The sequence below is a fragment of the Trichechus manatus genome, unplaced genomic scaffold, assembly GCF_000243295.1.
Source record: "Trichechus manatus latirostris isolate Lorelei unplaced genomic scaffold, TriManLat1.0 scaffold00030, whole genome shotgun sequence".
NCBI lineage: Eukaryota > Metazoa > Chordata > Mammalia > Sirenia > Trichechidae > Trichechus > Trichechus manatus.
The window spans coordinates 10,216,729-10,237,222 of NW_004443966.1; the positions used below are offsets into that span (position 1 = coordinate 10,216,729).

General features: G+C 39.3%; 1 protein-coding gene across 2 annotated transcripts in view; it reads left to right on the forward strand.

Annotated features, from left to right (window-relative positions):
* Positions 1-20,494, forward strand: part of ZNF609 (zinc finger protein 609) — a 225,707-nt gene that overhangs the window by 149,411 nt on the left and 55,802 nt on the right. For both annotated transcript variants that reach the window (XM_023729718.1, XM_004374661.2), the window contains one exon: positions 10,031-10,256. In XM_023729718.1, the coding sequence (XP_023585486.1) occupies positions 10,031-10,256 (226 nt within the window). The remainder of the gene's footprint in view (positions 1-10,030; positions 10,257-20,494) is intronic.

The window sequence follows — 20,494 nt, forward strand, 5'->3', positions numbered from 1 at the left end:
TTTTGCTATTGTGAACAATGCTGCCATGAACATAGGTGTGCATATGTCTATTCGAGTGACAACTCTTATTTCTCTAGGATATATTCCTAGGAGTGGAATTGCTGGATCGAATGGTATGTCTATTTCTACCTTTCTGAGGAAGCGCCATATCATTTTCCAAAATGGTTGTATCGCTACTGTGTATTTTTAATTAAAAATAATGATCAACAGTAAAAGTACAAAACCTTGGAAAACCTAGAGGATTAAAAGTTTGAGTAGAAAGAGATCCTAGGGGTTTTAATGGATTCGAAATTCAATATGAGTTTTCAAGAAAGAGTGACTTGACTGCTAGAACAGCAAATAATGGCTGTCATTTGAGATTGCCAGAGTACTGTAGGCATACTGCTAGGCGTTTGACATATGTTATAGTATTTAATCTTCTACTACCCCAATAAAGTTGGCGTTTTCTCCACCCACCCAGATAGTTGGAGGTGGAGTTCAAATAGAGGTTGGATGACTACCTATTTATAGAAAAGATTTCACCCTTGGGTGTGTAGCTAGTTAAGGTTCTTCTACACTATGATGCTATAATTTTGTTTGTGCATTTCTCTTAGGCACATATACATGATAGAAACCTGCTCTCTAGCAATTCAAATCTGCCTTGCTGCTTAAGGTGCTTTCTGGGTAGAATGACCTCTCATCAGAATCACCCGTTGTTTTCTTCTAATCTGTGAATCTCATATGGAAGGTATACAAAATCATGGGACCTTCTGGGACACAAAATAATCTAGGAGAGACTTGGACAATGATCCTATCTGAGTAGATGGCCATTTCCTCGTTAGTTCAACAGTGCTGAGGTGTCTGTACTCAGGTATTAACCCATGCTATACACGACCCTTCATAACACTTGGAAGTTTTATCTACAGCTTTAGGCTAAATGGCAAGGGCAAGGAAGGTTTCTGTAGGAAATGATGGCTTCTGGTTAATTAAGGACCCATTTTAAAATTTCTTTTAGATAATGGCATGTTTAATTTCTGAACTACTTGAGTTATAATTTCAGATAAGTCTTATTTATCCTTGGCAGTTTCAAAGCAAACAGGCACTGGAGAGACTGACTCCCCCTCCCTCTGTAAGGGTCAGGGTCAGTTTTGTCAGTAGTTAAGCCTGTAACCATTCATCATTCATTTTTCCACTTTATAAACAACTAATGAGCACCTCATTCTCCCAGATTTTTTGAATATCCGCTTATTGCTTAGTTGCTGAAATCTATTAATACCTAACGGTGCAAACAGTTAATGAGTTCAGCCGTCAACGGAAAGGTTTAAATCCACCCAGCAGTGCCACAGAAGAAAGGCCTAGCGATCTTTACAGCTATTGAAAACCCTATGGAGTGCAGTTCCACTTTGAAACAGGGTTGCCCATGGGGTCGCCATGAGTCAGAATCAACCAGATGGCAGTAGGCTTTGACATTTGCACTGCTGGTGTAAAAGCAATGGTGGTTAAAGTAGCTGGCCCCTTGGCATGAATCAAGGTCATGGCACCAGATTGTACTAGTAGTCATCACATTTTCACTGTTATCCACTCTCAGTTAAAAAAAAAAAAAGAAAAGAAAAGCCAGTTTCGCTTTAAAATGTCCTTAATGAATCAGTAAAAATTACTAGTTTTGTTAAATCTTAACTTTTGAATACACAGCATTTTATATTCTGTATGATGAAATGGGAAGTACATATAAAGCATTTCTGCCACATGCCAAAGTACAGTGGATATCTCTAGGAAAAGCACTTGTGTGATTGAGTTGTGAGCTGAACTAACCAGTGTTTTCATGGAATGCCATTTTTACTGAAAGTACGACTGACAGATTATGGCTATTCAGACTTGGAGATTAGGCAGACATTTTCTTTAAAAAAGTGAATGAAAGGAGAGTGTTATTTCAAGGAAAATACCTGACAGTGTTTGTTGTTAATAACAAAATTTGAGCTTTCAAGCCAAAATTGTAATTTGAAAGCTTGTATCCTTCCTCCCATGAGCGTAATACTTAAAGACTTTTCGGATGCAATTAGAGGCAGTATTAAAGAATGTGACTTTTTGACACTGATTAATGAAATGTGTCAATATTTGAAAGATGGGTATAAGTCAGTGAACCAGTATTTTCCAGATGACCAGCACATAATGTTAAAAAATGCATGGGTAAAAGAAACATTCAAAGTGCAAGATAGACCCATGGATTTTAATGTAACAGAGTACGAATAATTCACTGATAAAATTTGAGATTCCACAGTGCCGCTATCTGTAAGAACTATCACTTAAGTGTTGGTGTTGTATCAAAGAAGAATTTCCATCTGAATTTCTGAATTTTCATCTGAAAAAGCTATTAAAATACATGTGTGCATAAATAAATATATATGTGTATGTATGTATTTTATATATGTGGTATATGTACCTATGCAAATCGTCTATGCAAGGCTGATTTTTCTTTATATGCTTCAGCCAGAATATTTCACCAACAGATTAAATGCAGAGGTAGACATGTGTGAGAATCCAGCTGTCTTCTCTTAAACCAGACATTAAGGAGATTTGCAAAAATGTAGAACAATGTCACCTTTCTCCTTTTTCCCTTTCTTTTGAAAAACTATAGCTATTTTTATTTAAAATGTTACGTAAGTATATGAGAGGTCTTCATTGCCAATTTAAATAGCACACACCAGGGCTTCGAACCAGTTCTTCGCAGTTCAATCATGGCTGAGGAAACAACATCAGAACAGACCCAAATTTTTAAAATTGGGGTGAACTGGAACCATAACTGGAATGGGAAAAATTACAGGTCAAAACCCTAGTACATTAATTATTATTTTAATTTCTAATATGGTATCATTAGATATATCCCACATAAATAAAAGCTCTTTCAGGTTGTCTTTTTCTTATTAAAATAATCTTTTTATTTTGAGGTAATTATAGTTGTAGGAAATAATACAGAGAGATTTTGCATACCTTTTACCTAGTTTCCTCCGATGGCAACATTTTGCAAAACTAGAGTAGAATTATCACAACTGGTATGTTGACATTGATACAGTTCACCTCTCTTTTTCAGAATTCCCCAGTTTTACTCGTACTCATTTGTGTCTGTGTATTTAGTTCTATGCAGTTTTCTCACATGTGTAAGTTCGTGTCTCTACCACACAGTCAAAATACAGAACAGTTCCAGCACCACGAAGGTCCCTTGCGTTGCCTTCTTCCCATCTACCTTTCCCAGCCTTAATCCCTGGTAACCACTAATCCATTCTCCGTTTCTGTAATTTTGTCATTTCAAAATTGTTAGTTATTTTTTAAAAAATTAATTAGCACAATTAAAATTTTTCATTTTTTGTTACTCGTGAAGAGTGTACTTCTTAGCTCAAGTAGATACGTAAGACTAAATGGGGCAGCTTCTGTCTGGAGGTGAGATGGGAAGGCAGAGAGGGTCAGGAGCTGGTTGAATGGACATGGGAAATCCAGGATGGAAAGGAGGAGTGTGCTGTCACAGTATAGGGAGAGCAACTAGGGTCACATAACAATATATATGTATAAATTTTTGTATGAGAGACTAACTTGAATTGTAAGCTTTCACTTAAACTACAACAGTAAAAAAAGAAAAAAAATTTTCATTTTTAATCTCTAATATGGTAAATATTAATAGCTATTTTATTTGACAAAAATAAAAGCTCTTTGGGTTTCTTAATTTTTAAGAGTGTAAAGGATTCCTGAGACCAAAACATTTGAGAACAGCTAGCTCAGAGCAGGGACATTTCCCCTTCCTAAACTACAGCGGAACAAGACGTAGTTTTTGATGTCTCAATTTGGAATTCTCATGTTTTCTCATAGGATCATCAATATGAATGATAGACTCTTTAGTACAGTTTAGTCTAGCCCTGTTATAGGTGAAATAAGCTCGTGTGGGCTCTGACGGTTGTGATTCTGAATGAGCCAGAATTACAGCTCTAGCTTCGTGTTGTGTTTGCCTTATTTTGTTTGTGGGTTTTTTTCATTTGTTTGTTTGTGTTTGTATCTTGAGGGGTAGGAGAATGGAGTAGGGATGACCCATTCTGCCTGTTGCTGTCGAGTCAATTCCGACTCATAGCGATCCTGTAGGCCAGAGTGAAGCTGCCCCATAGGGTTTCCAAGGCTGTAATCTTTATGGAAGCAGACCGCCACATGATTCTATTGCAGAGTGGCAGGGGGTTCCAATCACCAGCCTTTCATTTAGCAGCTGAGCACTTAAACTCTGCACCACCAGGGCTCCTTTAAATGGATTATGTTCAGGAGAGGAAGTACTTGCAACCAAAGGATGAATTTTTCTCAAGTTCTTTATTTTTGGGAAGTAAATTCTAGTACTTCCCTTGGAAAAATACAGGAATGCAAGGTATCATCAGCCTTCCGTGGAAAAAAATGCAGTCAGCTTCAGAGGTAGTGCTTAGGTCCCTGTCATCACTCATCAGCTGCAAAGTTAATAGCTTTGTTAAAGGAAAATGTTGTGAATTTAAAGCAGGCAGATAGTGGAGAAGACAGTAAGAACAGAGGCGATGCTTCATTCAGCAAAAATCTTTGCCACAGTAATGGACACTGCCATGTGATTTGTGTTGCATTGATTTCGCTTATAGGATTTTTTTTCCTTTGTTAAATTTCCAGCATAGTTTAGCCATCCCCACACACTGGGAGTTTAGCCAGGCTTGACTATTAGAATTGTTTGATCTGCTGTCTCCTCTTTACCAGAAGAGGCCTTCAGGGTCTGAACCTGGAACGGGATGGGGAAATCACTGCAGGGGAGTTCCCCACGGCCAGTCTGTCGTCTTCAAATTACATGTTCATGGCACTTGCATTTTCTAGTGCACACTGAGACAGCCTTCATTGCTGACCTTGACCTGGTGATGACTGGCTAAGATTGAGTGCTAAAGTAAGTCTTCTGTGAATAATAGAATATGTAGCTTCTAAGAACTATTTTAAGTGTGAGGCAGGGTCAGAGTGTGCTTAGTCTTTTAATAGGGGTTGGATATCCTCCTGCACCGATAGTTAAATGTGTTGTTTTGGGATGTTTGGGGATTTACTCAGGATGTTCTACTCCATATTGGCAAAAGCTTCATAGAAAGGAGGAATTCAGATTATTCCATGATTTTTAACTGCCAGCCTCTGGCAACAAAGAATTGCTAATTTTTCAGAATAAACAAAAATAATCCTCCATTACAAAAAAAAATGCAGTAAACTCATTTTCTCTCAATATTCCAGCCAACAGAAGGTAGTTCAAATAATTGATGATCCCCCACCTCCATATTTTAAATGGAGAGACAGAAATAAATAGAAGAAATTGGTGAATGGGATTGTTTTAATTACTTGCTCTTCTTTTTAATAACCCATGATAAGATTTTGTGAGCAAACCAAGTTGTATGTAATACGTTAGCAGGGCAAGTATTTAAATGTTTGTCCTTGAATTAGTAAGCATTTATTCCAATCCCTATACTCTGTTCAAGGAGCCCTGTTGGTGCAGTGTCACTACTGAATATAATTTCCCAATTTGATATAATTATGTAAAGAAAATAATTACCCAGAATGAAAGATTATACAGGAAATCTTTTTTTAATTTGAAAAATAGAAATATTTTTCATTTGAAATGTTTGTTTTTATTTTCTCTTTTCTCCTTTCTTCTTTTGAGAAGTTACTGTCCTTTATTCTGAGATTGCCTTTTCTATTTTTGGTATTTAAACATCTGTTCACGAAATGATGATAGGTGTTGGTGCTGCTTTTTTTTAACCAAAGAGAGCCCTGGTGTCACAGTGGTTAAAGCACTCGGCTGCTAACCGAAAGGTCGACAGTTCAAACCCACCAGCCACTCCATGGGAAAAAGATGTGGCAGTCTGCTTCCGTAAAGATTACAGCCTTGGAAATCCTGTGGGACAGTCCTGCTCTGTTGTATAGGGTCACTATGAGTCAGAATAGACTCAACGGCAACAAGTTTGGTTGGTATACTCTGTTCACCTGTATTACTATTAGTATTGCTAATGTTGAGTCACTGTAAAACCTTGAAGGACCTTTGGAATTATTAAAGAAAGATAACATCTTATTAATACAGTATGTGGTGTAGTTGATGAAATTTTACTTTGTAAAATTCACAGTTTACACTCTTATCTGGTAACTCTAAATAAATCTGAACATTCATCTAACCATTATCCCCAATTGTCTTTCATTTTGGATAAACGGGAGTTTCTTAGAGCTACTGCAGTTATCAGCAGAACCAGCTTCCTCGTTGCCTTTTGACTGTGATGGTAAAGATATCAGACTCATATTTGTGAGAAAAAAGGCAGGGAGGTCTGTCCCAAATATTTCTTAAGTACGTTTTCTACCCTTAAAATTCTGTTGCAGCCTTGAAGCTTTCCCTCTCTGTGTAGGAGGCAGCTGAAGTCAGTGTATAATTACTTTCTGTGAGGAGATTAGTGACCCTGACCTTTCTTTATTTTTCTCTCCAGTCCCCATTTCTGTCACCTGCCTATCAGCACGCAGATCCCTAATAGGTGCTGTTAGACTAATATCTAAAGGTGAATTGAAAAGAAGTTTCATTAAAAGATAAAGGACATGAACTGTTGGGAAACTTGAGAGATTTGCATCTTTAATTTCTCGCTAAATCACTTCCAGGTTTTTGTTTTGTTGTGTTGTTTACCTGCGCACTCAGCTGGGCCCCAGGAGCCGGGTGGCACTTCTCAGCATTTCAGAGACTGAGAATTGGCTCAGCTTCTGTTTTGTAGTTGTTAAAGCATTTAATGACCTTAACTTTCTTACATTCCTATTCTTTATTTTCCATGTTGGCACCAATCTCCCGATAATTCCTGCTCTTATATCCTAGGTATATGGAAAAGATGGCAAAATGGGTCCTTTTCAGATTTTTATCCTCTCCTGGAGAGTGATAAACGAAGCTTTGCTTATTCCAACAAATAGTAGAATATGAAATCCCGTAAAGCTGCCTAGGTTATTAGATGAATATCACAGAGCTGCTTATTAGGCACCGTGGCTTCATGTAGATTATAGATGTGACCACACGGTAATTAGCAGAGCTGGAGCTGTAATTAAACACTATTGTGCTGCTGTGTGATTTCTCCTTAGATTTCTGTTGCAAAGTAGAAGCAAACTGAATAGTTCCAAACCTGTAGGTGGATTGCTTCACTTCTCCCCATCCCCCCAAAATCTCTTTTAATTAACTAACTAAATAAAGTCATCTTCACACAAACTGAGATCCTGAACTCTGCTTAGTAACTCTGATCAGTGAGGGTAGTTTGGTGCATTCACTTATTAATCAGCTCCTCGTGTGTATTAGTTCCGTTGTTCTTAGTGATCAGTTTAGCTAAGTAAATTTCTTCTCTTCAGATGTTCTGTAGCGGAGTTTAATTTCACAAACTGAATGCAACAGTGGTGTTTCCAGCTTTCATCTTAGATGTTTTCTAGATTTGTCAGTGCAGAATTGGGAACTGGGCATTATTTAGAATCTTCCTCTGGCCTCCCACAGCACTGAATATCCTAGTAGAAAATGAAACCACTTCCAGAAAAGAGCTGCTGTCCTCGATGGCTGAGTGTGTGGGTGGGTGGGGGTGTAGTTGTCTGCCTGGGGAATTACTGCCTCCTGTGCCTGGGATTGCTGCCTCCGAGATGGAACAGGTTGGCAGCAGGACATGCTCAAGTAAAGCAGCCAGAAAGCTCACAGGGGTGACCTAGAAGATTTAGGCCAAAATCTTTGTCCAAGAAGGAGGCTCCTGCAGGAATTTCTCTTGGTAGTAGAAGTAAAGAATAGAAAAGGGAACAAACCCTAAGCAAAGGAAATGTATGTACTCACAGTGAAATTAGTTCTGTCTCAGTTCTTCCCCAAGAGAAAGAACAGAGAAACTGAGGTGAGGCCAAGAGTAACCATGTTCTGTGTACTCTGTCTCTAACTTCCCTTTTCTAGTGACTCTTAATGGTAAAATTTCCAGGAAACTTTCTTTCCAAAGAGTTACGCGCCATCTTCTTATAGCACTCCTGAAAGGCCTGATGATTAGAGGCAGTGTCAGCACCACACAGAGTAGTAGGGAGGCTCCAGTTTACTTTTTCTGTGTTGCTGGCCACCTCTTTCCAACTTCTCCTGTTTTTACCTTCACGTCTGTGCGTGGAATTTAAAGGGTCTTGTAAGGATCTTCCACATGCCAAAAAGGTTCCCAAATTAAATTATAAATGCTCGATTTTCAAAGAGCAAGAGCGAGCAAAAATGCCTTGACATTTTTCATAATGCAAATGATCGATTATAAAGGCTTTCACTTCCATTTCACTTTATAAAAAAGGCAGAGTTAGGGAAGTACAGGGTGGGAGAGGGGTTGTATGACAACAAGCAGATGATAATGTTTTGACAGCTCTTTAGGGACCACCATTAGTCTGAATCAGAGTTTGAGCATTCTGTGGACTCGGACAGTGATGATCTACAAATAGCATAACTTTCTAAGTCAAGAAGCCACAGCTAACTACAGAGAACAAATGCAGTGCCCAGACCTCAGCTTCTAGAGTAGTCAGTTGTCAAGACCAGGAAGGTAGAGGTATATGTGTGTTTGGGGAAGAGGTAGATTGTAGAGTGTTGGACATGCAGTAGACTGTCCCAGAAACAGAGTTCTGGTGCAGAACTGTCCAGCAGCTCATATTATGGGTGCATGTGTGGGTCTGTTTAAGGATGACATTTTACCTGGACTGAAAGGTGTTTCACAAGGGCAAGAGAGTTCTGATCCTTGACTCTCATTTTCTAGGTCTGCGGATTGATATAATACCTAGTTTTGAGGGAAAACAGTCAACATGTCTGTTGAGTGTCTTTATATACGCAAGACACTATACTCAGGATTCGGGCACCACAGACTCAGAGTTGGTACTTTGTCAATCTGATAAACGCTAGGATTAAAAGAGTTAAAGAGATCTCTCTTCATTACACCTTTCCTGCTGCCCCTAGATATGTTGCATTCTTCTTGGAACCTAAGTAATTATGTTCTCGTGAGAGGTTCCCGTTTTAGAGGTAGGTGCTAGTCCTTGTGTTTGCCTATTTCAGTGTCTGTGTGTTCTCAACTACATCTGCAGGCTACTGTGATTTGTTTCTGGATAGTAAAAGCATCTCTTGTTTCTTCCAGAAATTTTATATTAGATTTATACTCCAAAAGGCCATTTTCATTAACCAGCCACTCTTATAATCTCTGGGGATTGAAAAGCTCTGTCAGATTGCTCCCAGCCCTTCTATAACTTTTAAGTAGATTTCCTTCTGAATAAAGATGTATTAGAGCTCCCAGTCTTCTTGAAGTGGCATTCCTAGGATCTGGACATTTCTTCCCTTTGTTATCCCATCCCCTATTAATGGATTTTATGCCTGATAAACGTATTGTTCAGAAGTCCCTGGGTGGCGCAGGCCGTTAAGTACTTGATTACTAGCCGAAAAGTTGGCAGTCCGAACCCACCCAGAGGTGCCGCAGAAGACAAGCCTGGCAACCTGCTTCTGAAAGATCATAGCCTTGAAAAGCCTATGGACTAGTTCTACTCTCCACACACGGGGTCACCATAAGTCGGAATCAACTTGACGGCATCTAACACCACCGACAAACGCGCTGTTTGTCGAGTGCGAGGTTGGCGGGAAGAGTAGTGGCGGCAGTAGGGCATGCCCCAGAAACTGGGCCTTTTTCATCGGTCAGTGTGCTCTATATAACTATTGAAATCTGGTCCTGATTCCCTTTCACTAGAAATTTTTAAATGAGAGGAGAAAAATTAGAGCTCTTATTTATATACTTTAAGCCAAGCACAGTTTATGAGGAAAGTCATTAATAAAAAATAGAGCTTCTCCTAGCGCAGGGTACAGTCATCTGTATCACTAGATTTGTAATGTATCCTGAGCTAGAACTTGAAAGGAAGACTGAAGTCTTATATTTAGAGCCCTCTGCACTCTGGCAGGAAAGAATGTAGGACTAGATTAAATACAAACAAGGCATTTCCTTTAAATGTTTCTGCTGCAACTCAGCTACTACTTTCTCTTCTCCCACAGATGGAGTCCCCTGTCTCCACACCAGCGGTGCTGCCGCTGCACCTTTTGGTGCCAGTGGTCAGTAACGACATCTCATCCCCCTGTGAGCAAATCATGGTTCGTACCCGGTCAGTTGGGGTCAACACATGTGATGTGGCTCTAGCTACAGAACCCGAATGCCTGGGCCCCTGTGAACCTGGGACCAGTGTCAACCTCGAGGGCATCGTGTGGCAGGAAACAGAAGATGGTAAGTGCTATATGTGGCATTCCCATCCGTTCTCAACCTGTTTCTGCAGGGGAACCAACAGGGGCTTATTGTTTTAAATAATACCAAGTATTTATTAGGAATTTTAGATGCTCCTGATGATACCCACACAGATTACAGCAAAGTCTCCAGCTTCTAGAGCTTGCCATTGCCAGTTTCTTAGTTTAATTATCTCCCCTTCACTGCTGTTCAACAGTGTCGGCCCTGGGACGTAAGCAGTTATTTAATAAGTGCTGGCCAGGTAATTAAAACTGTGTCTGTACTCTCCGTACCCCTCTTTATCATTTTGTATGGGAGAATTAGAATATAAATGAACTTTTGGGTTAGGCTTGGAGAGAAAAAGTAATGAAAGGAGGGCTGAGGGAGTAAAGGGAATAGAGAAGAGTCACTCTTAAATTGACTTAGTGTTGGCTCATTCAGCATGCTCCTCTTGCCCTTTTTTTTATCACCTGGAGGTCAGCCATCTCCTTCTTCCCACTGGCTGCCTCACTGCCCAGCCACCTACCCCACGGTATGCATCTGTCACTTAGTGCAGATTTTACAGGCCTGGGCAACAGGGAAATGTTTACATGGCCTTGTTTCCAGGCGTCTACTAAGCAGTTGGCTCACTATAGGGTGCTGCTGCCCAAGGCTGCCATCCAGACTTTTTGGATGTTTCATTTGCCCATGAGAACAAAATTTCTTCTGTTTTGGAAGTCCATAAACCTGGAAAAATGCAATAGGAGTGCAGAGGGACTTAGCTAGGGATTTCAGATCCCTTGGTAACATCTGGTTGCAATTTGATTTCAGCCAATTCTTTTTATAAAAAATCCAAGTCCTTGTCAAAGTACGTGTGGTTCGGGAGGCTGGGCCTCAGAGTCCCATCAGGTCTCTGCATCAGTAACCAGGCTTGAAAGCATACCCACTCTGAGGAGTTTCGAGGCCCAGAGGAGCACAGCTAATTATCTCTGATTATCGTAAGTTATCTTGTCAGCCTGCCTGTGGAAATTCAGGCATTTCGCTCTGGTCATCCTAATGAGGTTCTCTTCCCCTGAGTCTTTTGTTGGGATTCAGCCTGTGTTTAAAGTCTACCACGCAGTAGGCACTGGCGTGTTACAGGGTAGGAGCTCTGTGTTCTCAGATCCCTCTTCATTAGCAGTACAGTAAAGCTTAAGCTTGCAGAAGAACACTGCTGGTGGGGTTTTGTTGTGTGCCTGAGACAATGCAAAAAACCTGTTGTGGTAAAAACTGGGCAGGGATTGTGGAGAGGGAGAGAGGTTGAGCCTGGATATGTGTACACCACCTACAATCTAGAAATCACAAAGTGGCTGTCTCTGATTTAAAAAAAAAAAAAGGCATTAGCCTATGGCCAAACGTCGAACAGCCACAGAGTCTGTTGGAATGACAAACCACAGCTCTGTGCCACCAAGCAAGCTTCAGGGCGTCCTGCCTCAATGTATTGAAGATAGCCATCAATTTCTTGCCTATTTGTTCTACCCATCTTTATGATAGTGACTTTTTTCCCAAGGGCAAGATGCTTTTCGTGCATGTGAACCTGATAAACTTTTCACTCTCCTGAGGACAGTGAGTACCTTTGTATTTGAGGATCCCTGTTGTCCTTCCCTGCCAGGGGAATGTTAGCACAGGACTTTTTGGTACATCATTTGCTCTGACAAGCTCTCTGGTTGTCACTGGCAGCCTGTTCCCAAGTTTCCGTGTTATGTACCTTAAAGCACCCTGTACTGTATTTCACAGCACTTACCATAATGTGTAATATTGTATATAATTGTATAATTATTCTATTAATATCCAACTTTCCTACTGTTTAGAAGTTTTATGAGACCAGGGATCCTGTTTTGCTCGCCATTGTATCCACTTAACATAGTACCTGGCACATGTAACCAAAAAAAAAAAAAAATCAAACCCGTTGCCATCAAGTTGATTCCAACTCATGGTGACCCCATGTGTTACACAGTAGAACTGCTCTATAGGGTTTTCTTGACTGTAATCTTTACGGAAGCAGACCACCAGGCCTTTCTTTCATGGTGCCACTGGGTGGGTTTGAACCATCAACCTTCAGGTTAGTACACAAAGCACAAATCTTTTGTGCCACCTAGGGACTTGGCACATGTAGTAGGCCCTCAGAAAACATTTATTTGAATGAATGAATGCATGCCTCCATGTCATTGTTATTTCTGGATCTATGTTACTATATATCTAACATATGCTATAAATATTGTTTGAACTTAGGAATCATGTCAAAATACTTGTAAAATTCTATACTTTCTCTGAAACTCAGAACAAATGTTACTTTCACCAGGATTGAGGTCACTTTCATCTGTATAAATCTGTAAATTTTTTAGGCCTTTCAATATCAGATTTTCTCCCACTAACCACCTTGTGTTTCAGGGCTTAGTACTGCTCTTCTTTCTTTTTTCTTTTATCCCAAGGGAAAGAGACCTGTTCTGCAGTGATATACTCTACTTTTCCTTTGCTTTCTGACCACCCTGGAGAGCCTTCACCTGAACTGTCAGATGGCAATGGTCTAAATTGGGATCAGAGCTGATTCACATTCCTTTTCATCTTCAGATAACAAAGATTTCCTGCAAAGATCTTTCCCTACAGATCTGTAAGATGTGTGTACTGAGCCAGTCCTCAAGTTAATCATAAGAACTACATACAGATACTTTTTTAAAAAATATCCTTCCAAGCTTCCAGGCTTTTTGTTTGCCATCCAACTCCTTGTACTTCTATCTCTATGCCCAGCAAACTACTGCCTTCATAGAAAAGCTCTTATAGCATAAAGGGAAGCTGTGAATGCTTGGCCTCTGAGGGGAATGGAAGATGCTGAGGTCCCTAAACAGCTGAGCCACCTTGCTGAGATCAGGTGTAGGAGTTATTGCTTCAATTCTTCCTGGTTTCTTTGCCTACCTGTCCCGCAGTGTTGCTTCCTTCTCTCCCTCTCCCTCCTTATCTTTCACCTTAAACCTTGCCTTGGAAGCATTTTGAAATTTTTGCAGATCCCAGCACTTTTTAGGTTGTTAGTCATTAGCCAGCACTGCAAAGATCCTCCTTGACTAGGCTCAACCTTGGGACTTCCACTATTCAGAAGACCCAAGTGCACAGCATGTAAGCTAAAATGTTTCTTGGCTTTTTTGAGACTTATTCTTGTGCTTTCTCAGGGGTCTGATTCCACCTGATTTTACTTTGTCCCACTGCACTTCAAATCAAAATAGCAGGTACCAAGCCTGTTCCAGGTTCACAAGGCTTACCTTAAGCTGGTGTTCTGAGACAATGTGTGAGAAGCCTTAAGACAGACCATATATATATTTTGCTGAGGCAGAATTGCTTATTGGCTTCTTTGGCATCTTAAAGAAAGGCAAGGCTGACTTTAGACAAGAATCCCAGTAGATGCTACAGGTTCATCTTTTTAGACAGCATTACTAAGCCTAAGGCCAACCCTGGTGGTATAATTTACTTTGGCAAATGAGCTGTAAGGAAGAATCTGTGGTAGTGGAAATCAGGAGATCTCTATACCTCCAGCACTGTTATTCTGACCTTGGACAAGTCCCTTCACTTCTCTGGGCCTGAGCCTTAGTATCTCATCTCTTCAGTTGAGTTGAACAAGGTGACCAGTAAGGACTCATCCAGCTATTCAGTTGTAAGAATGACTTGAATCATAGAGCCAGCCTGGATCCAGTGCCTGTTGATTATGGCATCTTGAAAATGAACAGTTTCCCGGTGCAACCATGCAGATGGAAATTGAAAAATAACAATACCGATGTTGAAATTTCATTATACAGTTATTTTATCGATTTATTTTATCAAAAAAATGAAAGTAACTGCCTTGCTAGTTCCAAATTCAGAAAAACTCTACCTCTCATTTTCCAACTCCAATCCTAAACTGGCAAGTGGAAGAATGCACCAAACAAGCTGTTTTTGATGTAAGTGTATGCTAGCTGACATAAGCTGAGCCCTCAGTAACTGTTTAGCCATCCCTTCATCTCCCTGTTACACTCATATTCCCCAAGACTTACTTCATTCTCAAGATTCATTAGCCCCGCTCCTCTCTTCATGCACGCTAAACAACGAAGATCAAACTTATTCTCCTTAAATCTTCCCAGATTTCCTCCTCTTTCTTAAAATTTTTGTGTTTCTTATCCTCTCCTTTTCTTTTTCTCTGTTTACTCAGAAGATTCTTTGAGGCTTTATACCATAAATTATCTGCTCTTTCTCCATCTTGTCTTTCCCTTTCTGTTTAAACTCTTTCCTTCAGCAACACTTTCTTATGGTGAGAATATTTTCCTCCTCCTTGTTACCGCTTTAAACTACTGGCCTCTCCCCTTCTCTTCACTGCTTTCTATTGCTGTTTCTAATTTGTTACTACCTGCTCACTACCATATAACATCCTGCCATCAGATATGTTCTACCACCATTTGACTGGAACATTTCTCATACCAATGATAATCTATTTTCCAAAAGTTCTTCTCTCAGTTCTTGTAGATTTTTAGGAGCTCTGGTGGTGCAGTGGTTAAAGCACTCAGCTGCTAACTGAAAGGTCAGCAGTTTGAACCCACCAGTGCTGCACTGGAGAAAAGACCTGGTGATCTGCTTCCATAAAGATTATAGCCTTGGAAACCCTATGGGGCAGTTCTACTCTGTCCTTTAGGGTCGCTATGAGTCGGAATCTCGTTTCTGTTTCTAACTGGTTACTCGTTGTTTTGTACTGATCCCTCTTCCTCCTTGTATTCACTGGGTCAGAGATTCCTGATGGGATTCAGAATGCTAAAATATTACTAAACTCAGCCACTATCAGCTTCTAGGTGGGGCCTGTGGCAGCTGGTACCCTGCCCCCTTCCTCATTTAGCCCCAACATAAATTTTCATTTCCTGTGTGTGCCATGGTGGGGAAAGTTGAGGAAACACTGAGTTAGAAATGGCATTTGGCTGCTAGAAACAGAAAATGAAGTAATAATGATTTAATACAAAATAATTCTGGAGTTAGGCAGTCTATGGCTGGTAGAATGTCTTCACAATGTAATTAAATCAGTGTTCCAAGCTCCTTAAAGTGACTTCTTAATTGCCACTGTAGCTCCAGCCATCACATTTACTTTTCAGGCTTAAAGAAGGAAGGGAAAAGAGCAAAATAGCACCTGCCTCCTATCTTAAGCTATTCCTTTTAAAGAGCTTTCCCAGAAGCCAGCACCCTAATACTTCTCCCTGTGTCTCATTGGCTACCCCTTGTCTGGAAGGAAGGCCAGGAAATGTAGCTTTTTAGCTGCATACATTGCTTCTCCACACCAAATAAGGTCTCTTACTAAGGAAAAAGGAGAAACAAACTCTGCAACTCTTCTGCTCTGCCTAGTCTTCAAACAACCTAACTCCCAAAAGTTGTTACTTCAACTGCCTTCTTTAGCTGTCAACCTTGGTATGAACAATCCCCAAAATTTTGTCTGTAGCCTTAACCTTTTGTCGAACCCCGTTTCATACTGCTGACTTGAACATCACTAGAAGCTGACTTTAAATTCAAAATGTCTAAAAAGAATACCCACCTTTCTCTTGCAAATTTGCTTTTCTTTCCTTTTTCCCTATTTCTCTTCATTATACCTACCTTCATCACCCACATCATCATCCTACCAACTTTCTAGGCTCAAACCTGTCTAGTTATCTCTGACTCTTCTCTCTTCCTCCATCTACAGACCCAATCAGCTGTCAAGCCCATTTGATTTTAATGAGTTGTCAAGTCCTTTGGATTCTACAAATATAAAAATAGTGGTATTTTTTCCCCTCTATCCAATCTCCATTTTTCTAGCTCAGATACCTAGAACTTTACACCTGAATTGTTATACTAGTATCCTGATTTCTCTCGCTCTCTGTAGTTGTTCTTACTTTTAATGCATCTTTATAATCTACATTGCTGCCAGATTTATCTTCCTCAGGCATCTCTTTGACTTTGCTTCTGCTTTTAAATTTTCACTCCATCATCATTATCTATCAGAGAGTTTCTCTTCTGCCTGCCTTTCTCCCCATGGCCTAGCTTCTTCCAACATTTCCAGTCTCTCTCACTATATTAGTTATGTATTGCTCTGTAACAAATGACACTAACATTCAGTGGCTTGAAACAGCAACCATCTGTTTGCTCATGATTCTGTGGGTTCAGAGTTTGGGCTGGGCTCAGCTGAGTGGTTCTTCTGCTCATCTCATCTGAGCTCACTCGTCTGGCTGGAGTCATCTAGTGGCTCAAATGGGGCTAGATGGTTCAAGATGGCCTCACGCACATGTCTAGCAGTTAGTGCTGGCTGTTAGCTCGAGGGCCTTGGCTTTCCTCCATTTGAGTTCTCACTTCTTGTAACCTAGACCAGGCTTCCTCTCATGATAGTGGAAGCATTCCAAGAAAGCACGAGCAGAAGCTGCACAGCCTCTTGAGGCTAACACTTAGAAGTCATATTGTGTCACTTCTTCCACATTCTGCTAGTTAAAGCAAGTTGTCAGTCCAGCCCAGATTCAAAGAGTGGAGAAGTAGCTTCTACCTGTTGATAGGGAAAGCTGCAAAGAATTTATGGACTTTTTAAAAAAACACACTCACACATATACACAATAAAGATAACCTTTTTTTTTTGATGTACAGTTCTATGAGTTTTAACGTGTATAGATCAGCATAACCACTGACACTATCAGGATAAAGAACAGTAATATTACCCCAAAAACTTCCCTCATGCACACATTCCCACAACCCTAACTCTTTGCAACAATCGATTTATTAGATTGATAAGTAAGTTGTTGTTTTTTTCCGAGCATATTGTATTTTTTTAAATTTTGATTTCCATTTGGTCATTGCTGATACATAGAAATGCAGTTGATTTTTGCATGTTGACCTTGATCCTATAATCTTGCCAAACTCACTTATTCTAGGAGTATTTTTTGTAGCTTCCTTGGGCTTTTCTATGTAGACAATCATGTCATTTGTGAATAGGCACAGTTTTAACTCTTCCTTCCTCATCTGTATGTGTTTCATTTCTTTTTCATGTTTTATTATATTTGCTAGGATTTCCATTACAATGTTGAATAAGAGTAGTGAGACTGCACAGTCTTGCCTTGTTCCTGACCTGAGGAAGAAAGCTTTCAATCTTTTGTCATTAATTTTGATGTTCACTATGAGTTTTCTGTAGATGGTCTTTATCAGGTTGATGAAGTTGCCTTCTATTCCTATTTTGCTGAGAGTTTTTATTATGAATGGATGTTGAATTTTATCAAATGCTTTTTCTGCCTCAATTGAGATGATCATGACATCTTCTTTAGACTGTTAATATGGTGTACAAAACAGTAGAAGAAAAACTGCAAACAAGTATTCCTCATAAATACAGATTTAAAAATTCTCAGAAAAAACATTATTCAAATCAAATCAAGCAGTAGATAAAAATTGAGTTTTATCCCAGTAATGCAAAGTTCCTTCAGTATTAAACAAAAGTCAGGTTAACTTTATTGTGGGTATGTGTTTTTTTAAAGGCCATAAATTCTTTGCAGCTTTCCCTATCAACAGGTAGAAGCTATTTCCCCACTCTTTGAATCTGGGCTGGACTTACGACTTGCTTTAACTAGCAGGTTAGTTAATATTAGAAGAAGTCATATTGTGTCACTTCTTCCACATCTACAGTTTTGGCATTAGTGTAATGCTGGCCTCATACAATGAGTTAAGAAATGTTTCCTCTGTTTCTGTTTTCTGGAAGACATTGGGGAATTCATGTTATTTCTTTTTACAGTGTTCGGTAGAATTCAGAATTGAAATCATCTGGATCTGGATTTTTTTTTTTTAAAGCTTTTTAACTGTGAATTCAATTTCTTTAATATAGGACTAATCAGTTTATCCTTACTGCCTTGGGTGAGTTTTGGTAGTTTGTTGGTTTTCAAGGAATTGATTCATTTCATCTAAGTTGCCAAATTTGTGTGCAAGAGTTGTTCATTCCGTGCCCATATTTCATTGCCTTCAAGTTGATTCTGACTCATAGTGACCCTATAGGACAGAGTAGAACTGCCTCATAGGGTTTCCAAGGCTGTAATCGTGATGGAAGTCGACTGCTACATCTTTCTCCCACGGTGCAGCTGGTGGGTTCAAACTGCCGACCTTTTGTTTACCAGCCGAGCGCTTAACCACTGCGCCACCAGGGGTCCTTAGTTGTTCGTAGGTGGGTTTCATCCGCATAACCTTTTGGTTAATACCCACATGCTTAACCATTTGCACTACCCAGGGACTCCTAAATAATTCCCTTACTATATTCCAAAGATATTCTGTTAATATCCTAAAGATATTAAAAGAATAATTCCCTTATTATTCTTTTAGTATCTTTGAGATATTAACTAGTAATATCCTCTCTTTTAGGAGTCCATGGGTGGTACCAGTGGTTAAGCATGTGGCAACTAACGGAAAGATTAGCAGTTCAAACCCACCCAGAGGCACCTCGAGGAAAGGCCTGGTGATCTGCTTCCAAAAGGTCGCAGCCATGAAAATCCTGTGGAGCGCAGTTCTGCTCTGCAACTCATTGGGTTGCCATGAGTTGGAATCGACTCGCTGGCAACTGGTTTGGTTTTTTTGTTTTAGCCTCTCTTTATGTCTTCTCTCTTTTTTTATCAATTTTATCAATTTTATTGATTTTTTTCCCCCCAAAGAACCAGGTTTTTTTGTTGTTTTGTTTTGGTTTTTTTCTCTATTGTTTCCTCTGTTTTTAATTGCATTGATTTCTGCTCTTACTGTTCTGCTTGCTTTGAGATTATTGTACTCTTCTTGTTCTAATTCCTTAAAGTGGAGGCATGGATTATTGACTTGAGATCTTTCTTCTTTTATAAAATAAGCATTTAATAATATGGTTAACTCTAAGCACTGCTTTACTGCATCCCACAAATTTTGATGTTATATTTTCATTTTTGTTTAGTTCAAAATATTTTCTAATTTCCTTTGAAATTAAGCAGCACTGTTCTAAATAATACGTGTGCCAAAGTCATGGATTATTTAGAAGTGTGTTAATTTCCAAGTGCTTGGAAAATTTTCCTATTTCTATTATTGATTTCTAGTTTAATTCCATTATAGTCAGCGATTATGCTTTGCATGATTTCAGTTGCTCTACATTTCTTGAGGTTTGTTTTATGAACCTGGATGTATGGTCTGTTTTGGTGAATCTTCCATCCACACTAGGAAAGAATGTGTTTTCTGCTGTTGTTGGGTGGAATGTTCTATAAATGTCAATTAGATCCAGTTGGTTGTTGGTGTTGTTAAATTCTTCCGTATCATCATTGCTTTTCTGTCTTCTACTTCTGTCAGTTACTTGGAGAAGAGTATTGAAGTCTCTGTAATTGTGAATTTATTTCTCCCTTCAGTTTTTGCTTTACATATTTTGAAGCTGTACTGTTAGATGTCTACACATTTAGTACTATTATACCTTCTTAATAAATTCACTCCTTTATTATTATCATTTTCATTCTTCTGATGTCTACTTTGGAGCCCTCGTGGCGCAGTGGTTAAGAGCTCGGCTGCTTACCAAAAGGTCAGCAGTTCAAATCAACCAGCTGCTCCTTGGAAACCCTATGGGGCAGTTCTACTCTGTCCTATAGGGTCAGTATGAGTCGAAATCGACTCGACGGCAACAGATTTTGGTTTGGATGTCTATTTTTTCTAATATTAATGTAGCCACTCCAGCTTTCTTTTGATTAGTGTTTGGATGTATCTTTTCCCTCTTTTTACTTTTAATTTATATCATTATATTTAAAGTGAATTTGTTGTAGACAGCATGTAGTTGGATCTTGTTTTTTTAAATACTCTAACAGTCTGTGTTTAGACCATTTACATTTAATGTAATTATTGATGTGTTTAAATTTATGTCCTCTATTTTATTATTTTCTGTTTGTTCCCTTTTTCATTCCCTGTTTTCCCTTTCTTGCCTTCTTTTGAATTATTTAAACATTTTTAAATATTCCATTTTAATTTACATATTGTGTTCTTTGCTATTTTTCTTTTTTTTTTTTAGTGGTTGCTCTAAGGATTATAATATACATATTTAACTTTGCACAGCCTACTTAAAATTGGTTTTTTACCACTTCAAGTGAAATGTGGAAATCTTACCACTATGTAGGTCCCTTTACCCTCCCTTCTTTATGTTGTAGTTGTCTTACACAGGGTTCAGCAAAGTATGGTCTGTTGCCATTTTTTGTGTGGCCTATAAACTAAAAATATTTGTGAGATGTGAAAATTAT